The sequence below is a fragment of the Cuculus canorus genome, chromosome 11 (assembly GCF_017976375.1).
Source record: "Cuculus canorus isolate bCucCan1 chromosome 11, bCucCan1.pri, whole genome shotgun sequence".
In the NCBI taxonomy this organism is placed as follows: domain Eukaryota; kingdom Metazoa; phylum Chordata; class Aves; order Cuculiformes; family Cuculidae; genus Cuculus; species Cuculus canorus.
In genome coordinates this window covers 19,615,381-19,622,026 of record NC_071411.1, presented here as the reverse complement: position 1 = coordinate 19,622,026, position 6,646 = coordinate 19,615,381, and the positions used below count along the sequence as shown (strand labels likewise).

The window sequence follows — 6,646 nt, the reverse complement described above, 5'->3', positions numbered from 1 at the left end:
GAAGGTCCTCATCTCCCAGCTTGCTGTGGGGTGAAGGACTCCAGCTCTAGTATGCCATAAGATGGGGAACTCCAGCTCCCCGCTCACCATAACATGGAGGACTGCTGCTCCAAGCATATCAGGGGCTGGCGACAGGCAGAGGAAAGGATTCCAGCTCCCAACGTGCTGTGGGTTGGGGGAATCCAGCTCCCAACGTGCTGTGAGTTGGGGGAATCCAGCTCCCAACATGCTGCGGCATGAAGAACACCATCTCCCAACATGCTTTGGGATGTAGGACTCCATCTCCAAGCGTGCCGGTCATTGAATGACTGCAGGTCGCAGAACGTTGCAGAGCGATGGACTTCAGCTCCCAAGGTTGTTGCTGGGCAGAGGACTCCAGTGCACACGTGCTGCAGGGTGAACGATGCAAGCACCCTTCATGCGGTGGCGTGAGGGGCTCCAGCCTGGCGCAGGAGCAAGGACTGTAGCTCCTAGCACACCTCAGGGGGATGTCCTCCGGCCCCCAGCATGCTGTGGAGTAAAGGACTCCACTCCCAGCCTGCTACAGGGTGAGAACTCCACTGCTGGCGTGCCCTGGGGTGAAGGACTGCCCCTCCAGCATGCTGTGGGGTGAAGCACTCCAGCTCCTGGCATGTTGTGGGGTCAGGAACCGAATCTTCTGCCTCCGTGCATGGAGAAGTACTCCAGGTCCCAGTGTGACGTGTGGGGAAGGACTCCAGCTCCCAGCATATGCGGGCTGAAGGACTTTTTGCAGGTGGAATGTTTGGAGAATTTGATTTAGCAGCAATTTATGATTTGTTGAGGTGGATCACAAATTGAAAATAGCTGCTATCTCTTACCATTTACTCATCAGTTCATTAACAAAGCGATTCAAAGGTATTCGACAAGATTTAATGTAATGGAATCAATGACCTAACTACAGGAACAAAACTGGCAAGGCTGTCCGTTCTGCTGCTCAGTTCTTTCCAGCCCTTACGAACTTCAGGAACTCCCACATCATACTAAAGAATTCCATCATCCTCTGGCACGGAAATGGACAGCGTGTAACGTTGTCATTCTGCGTTGGCTTCAGAACGGGCGCTGAGGTGACGGCTGGCGTTAGCGCAGCCGTTCCTGATGGCTGCAGCCCCGTCCGTAGCAGGATCCAGTTGAAGAAGTGCTGAGTGGAGACGTAGATCCCTGGCCGACGGGCTCTGGCACAGCCTCTCCCTGAGCTGGTCACTCCCACCAGCCAGAAGTGCTCAGCGTGTGGATCCTGACAGACGAGAGGACCACCGCTGTCTCCCTGCAGCAGAGGAGAGACGATTAAGGGGATGTTGGGGGCCTGTGTCGGCCGGCGCGAGGGCTGGCTCCTGCTCTCTCCCAGCAGCTCCAGAGCTGTGTTCCGTGCGCAGAAAGCCTCTGCTCTGGTGCCGGAGCCGACAAAACCTGGTGTGGCAGGGGGTCGCTGGCCTGTAAGGGAGGGCTCTCTCCTCTCTGCGTGGTGACCCTGGCTGTGTGGCAGAGGGATGTTTTGGGATCAGCTCCTAGACCTGTGCGCAGCCAAGGGCATCGGATGGATGTTCTGGGCAGAGTCCCGGGGCTCTGGGCAGGGACCAGCAGATGGGGAAGGGGTGGTGGGACCCCGCGCGGGGAGGAGACTTGCTGGGCGAAGCAGGTGTCAGGGCAGGTTTGGGTGGCTGTGCCAGGGCTGCCTGCGCTGCCGGGAGTCGTCACCCACTCCTACCTGGCAGGTGTCGACGCCGCCCTGCGGATATCCTGCACACAGGTTGTACTTGTGGATGGCCCCGCGGTACCACCCGCTGCCGTTGCAGACGCGGCTGTTGATGAGGAGGACCTGAGCCTCCTGCAGCACGTTGGTTGGTCCTTTACCTGTGAGCACAGACAGGAAGGAACACTCAGCAGCGCGTTGCCGGTTCTGCTCCCTTGCTTGGGCGAACCGCTTCCCTAGGGTTTGCCTTTGCCTCTGCAGAGGCACCTCACCAGTGCTTCCCTCCTGTCTCGCCCCGGGGAAGGGCTCAGACCCATCTCTCCAGGGGCAGACGTCCTCGCAGGCTGACGCTGCCTTTCACCTCTGCTTTGAGGAAGCCCAACCCATCTCCCCAGGGTGCCAAGCGTGTACGCGGGATGCGAGTACTTCTTTTTGGGAGCTCACCTCTCTTGGTGGTGGCACCCCAACCAGTGACGTAGCAGGTGGTCAGCCGTGACACTTTCAGCGAGGGCTGGGGCACGCAGGCGACCTGCACGTAGGAGTTGCACTGGACGGGCCGGTCTAGTTCCAGCAAGGCGATGTCATAGCCTTGCGAGATGTTCTTGTATTTTTCGTGGAGCAGGACCCGCTTTATGTTGCGCACTTGAGCCTCCGGTCCAATGTGATACGGCTGGATGGCACCGGCCACCACACGCCACGCCTCAATTTTCCTGGAAGGGAAATGGAAAGAGGGTTTTGGGGAGCAGAGCCATGTGCTGCGGCAGCTCAGCTGGTCGCTGCCTTCCCCTTCCCAGGGGAGAGAGGAAAGCAGCGAAGCAGAGAGCGTGGCCGCCCTAGCGTCTCTCAGGCACGAGAAACGTCGAGTTGGAGGCTGACGGGAGGTGGTGGCAGGAACCCGGCCTTCTCCCAAGCCGTCTCTGCGCTGGGCTGGGAGTGCTGGGTAGCACTGCAAGGAAACGGGGTGCCAGTCTCCCGTGGTGCTGCAGGCTGGGCACCTGCCAGCGTGTGGGGAAGTCCCTGTTCCCTGGCACTCCTGACCTGGCCTTGATGAAGCAGTGGGCGGCTGTGAGGACCCACTGTGGGCTGATAAGGGTCCCTCCGCATACGTGCCACGTGCCGGCTCCCCAGGGGCTCTGGATGCTGACCATCCAGGGCCAGGCTCCCAGCTGGGCATCTCTACCCCCGACGACACGCGACATGCTGTAGTCATTATCCACGAGACGGAGTCCGCAGGTCCTGTGGAGACCAGAAACCCGTGACTCTCTTATTCGATGCCTTGCCGGGGCCGAAGGTCGATCACCTTCGCTCCCCACGCACAGCCGGGGAAGCCCACGGGGCGGCTGGGCGGCTGCCCCTGTTGGACTCAATGAGAGGGCTTTTCCAGCCCAGTGATTCTACGATTCCTTTAGCCCCGTAGAGGAGTTGTGCCAGCAGCGTGGGTGCTGTCAAGGACCAGCGCCTCCCGCATGGGGCTGGGGAAGCTGTGGTGTGGCCACAAGGAACAAGCGGCCCCCCTCCATCAGAGCTGCCCCATTTCCCTCCCCGAGCCTGGGGCCACTCACTTGCAGGTGTCAAGTGAGCCCTGCACGAGCTGGGACAGACACAGCAGGACGAGGACGAAGAGCACACGCATGGTGCCAGCGACACGTGGCACAGCAGTGACTGAAAGCTTGTTGCCCCCAGGACAACAGCCGACAGACTGCCTGCAGCGCTGGCGCTGCCCGCAGTGCCCTTGGCCCCGGGCTGATGTCACAGAGGCGCTGGTTCTGGGCACTGGGCACGACGCGCCTGGGGCGGGGAGGCAACGTGGGCTGTTCCAATGGGCAGAGGAGACGGGGAGGCAGAAGCCCAGCTCGGACCCCCCTGACTGTACCGCTGGATGCTCTGCCGGCACGGTGAGGTTGGGCGGCTGCTGGCAGGGAGCAGCGCTGGTTCTGAGCAGTGCCTGCTGACATGCAGGTGAAGACATAGCTCGTCCGGGCAGTGAGGAGATAAAGGCAGGGACTCCTGTATAAACACAAGAGCCTTTATAGCAAAGGCAGGGTGCTTTTATGCATCTCTGCTGAATTTCAAAGAACGTGGCCTTATCGAATTGGTTACTAACAACTGTCCACGTGCTCAATCTTCAAAGTAACTGGTCAGAGATAACTCATCACTCGCTGTTCAGCGCAGTCCCTATTCCTTCTTTGGCATCAGAAGGCTACCATTGTCTCTTTTGTTCCTCTGTTTACGGTACTTTTCGTAGGTACTTTCCCGGCAGTGTTCCTCTGTTGTCCGCCTCTTCCAGGTCCCTCCGGGGCACTGATCAGCTCGGGCCGTTCTCTGCGCTGCCCGTGCGGTGGAGCGGCTGATGAGCCAGAGCAGACAGGCGGGTTGGGAAGGTTCACTAGAACTTGTCACGGCTCGTCCTGAAGACCTTGGAAGTCGATAAGGAAGGAGCCAGCTAGCAGTTTACTGATACGTGGGCATTGGAGCACAGAAAGCTGGAAAATAACCAGAAGAGACTGCGTCCGTACACAGTTCAAGGGAAAAAATATCAAGGAAGACTTCCTAATTCGTCCCTAAGACCCCCGCCCACAACCACCAGGAAGCACTATGCAGGCGCGAGGCTGGAGCGAAGCTTCCAGAACTAATTATAATATGAAGCAGGAAAGGTTATGAATATGTAGTAGGTGCTTATAACTATGCATATCGTTACACTGTAAGTAGCTGCTTGTTAAGTTATGCAGTGCGCAAGCTGGGAGAACGCCCTTGCACCCCAGCGCTCGGAATGAGCATACCTGCTTTATAACTCATTTTGGGTTATAGGGTTTGATTCCACAAAACACGATGGCAGCCGCTTGGCTGTGGGAGCCGGCAGCATCTGCGGGGCGCGGTGTAGGTGGGCAGCCCCACGCGAGTGAAAATCGCCCCACAGGGCAGTCTGCGCGTGTCTGGGTGTTGGAGAGCCGCGTGGCCGCAGCCACGGCAGGAGAGCAGGGGTGTGCGAGTGGGCAGAGTCCATCCAGCACATCCAGATGTGGCTCTGTGGGTGCACATGTGCTGGTGTTCCTGTGCGTGTGGTGCCCTCTGTGTGTGTGTGTGCCGCGTGTACTCGGTGTTGTGCACACAGTGTCTCACCAGCCTGGTGTGTGGTGTGCTCTGGACTCTCTCAGGTTTGCGTTGATGCCATCTTTCCCAAGTGACCAGGCATAGAGTGTCGACATATGTGGAGCCTTTGGCCTCTTGTGCCCAGGCAAGGGAATGTGAAGGAACTCTGTGTAAACCAGCCTTATCCGCATAAAAGCTTTGGAGCAGTTACACGTGCTTTATGTGTTTTACTTTTTCAGTGTTTAACACAAAGTAAGAACAAGACAGACCACTCAGGATGCGTTGTGAAGATGGTGTTACGCCGAGTCTGGCACTGGCAATCCTGTGCTGTGCAATGCAGCCTCTGATTCAGCAGCTTGCTCCAGTGGGTTGGTCAATGGAAGAGTGGCACGGGCTCAGCCCATGGGAGAGCGGCTCAGCCAGTGGGACAGAGCAGTTCAGCCAATGAGAGAGTGCGGTTCAGCCACTAGGAGAGCGGCTCAGCCAATGGGCGAGAGAAGCTCAGCCAATGACAGAGAGGCTCAGCCAATGGCAGAGTGGCTCAGCCAATGACAGAGCGGCTCAGCCATGGGAGAGCAGAGTGGGCTCAGCCAATGGCAGAGTGGCTCAGCCAGTGGGTGGGTGCAGCTCAGCCAATGGCAGAGCAGCACAGGCTCAGCCAATGGGAGAGGGTGCCTCAGCCACGGCTGTTCGCGGAGAACTTGTGTAGAGGGAGGAGAGAGGGGTCTCAGAATCTTCTCATCACCAATGAGGCTGAGCTCCCGCTGGGTGTTGTTGGCAGTTTATGAACAAAGCAGCTCGTTTATGGGGCTACAAGAAAGCTGGAGAGAGACTATTCATAAAGGCTTACGGGGGAACGGGTATAAACTGGAGAGGGGCAGATTTAGGCTTGATGTAAGGAAGAATTTTGATTCATGATGAGAGTGGTGAGGCCCTGGCCCAGGTTGCCCAGAGAAGCTGTGGCTGCCCCATCCCTGGAGGTGTTCAAGGCCAGGTTGGATGGAATCTTGGACAGCCTGAGCCAGTGGGAGGTGTCCCTGCCCGTGGCAGTGCGGTTGGAAGTAGATGATCTTTAAGGTCCCTTCCAACCCAAACTATTCTATGATTTCCTCTACAGGGTGCAGACCTGACCCTACCTCTGAAAGCTGGGGACTAACGTGGGAGGAAGGGAGGCGATGTTTCCTCACACTGCCCCAATATCTGAGCAAAAATCATAGTGGGAAAGTGTACCTGATAACCCAATCCTATTTTCACCCTAATCTTTAACCCAAACTCTAACCTTAATTTGCCAGAGATTTATCCGATGACTATATGTTTAAATCTAAACTGTAGCGTGCTGTTTCGGATGATGTTTAAGTCAAGGCACTTGTTTTTTCCTCATTTTTCATTAGCCATTTCTGCTTCTCTGGGCACACTGTCACAGTTGCTAATGGAATTTCTGGTTATTCTCTGACATGAATGCTGTTGGGAGCAAGAGAATTGATACCTATTTTGATGAATGGGTCACGTTCTCTCGTGAAGTTCTTGTCACAAGCATTCCTCTCCACAGCTGCTTTGCTGTCTGGGCTGTGGAGACCACAGCTCTCTGGGGACATGGTGGGGGGGGTCTGGATTTCTGTCGTAGCTGCTGATTCTTGAAGGCAGGAGCTTTCCATCCCATCTCATTCAGGAACCCTCTCTCAGGGATGTCTTTGTCATATTTTGTTTCCCCCATTGCATACGTTTTAGCGGGGTTGACTTTTGTAATATGAGGCAGTAAGAGCTTTATTTTTCCTGTAAGAGGAAAAATAAAAGCTGAATTGATGAAGCTCAGGAAAAGTAGTAGTTTCTTTCCTGCAACATGTG

General features: G+C 56.5%; 1 protein-coding gene across 1 annotated transcript; it reads right to left on the bottom strand.

The window, feature by feature from the left end:
- Nucleotides 1-346: 346 nt before the first annotated feature.
- LOC104064630 (acrosin-like) lies at nt 347-4,531 on the bottom strand. Its single transcript, XM_009566990.2, has 5 exons — nt 3,274-4,531; nt 2,750-2,947; nt 2,156-2,421; nt 1,727-1,872; nt 347-1,285 (listed from the first exon to the last, which is right to left on the bottom strand). Exons 1-5 carry the CDS (start codon nt 3,678-3,680, stop codon nt 956-958), a joined length of 1,347 nt encoding a protein of 448 aa, XP_009565285.2. The 5' UTR covers nt 3,681-4,531; the 3' UTR covers nt 347-955.
- Between the last annotated feature and the right edge of the window lie 2,115 nt (nt 4,532-6,646).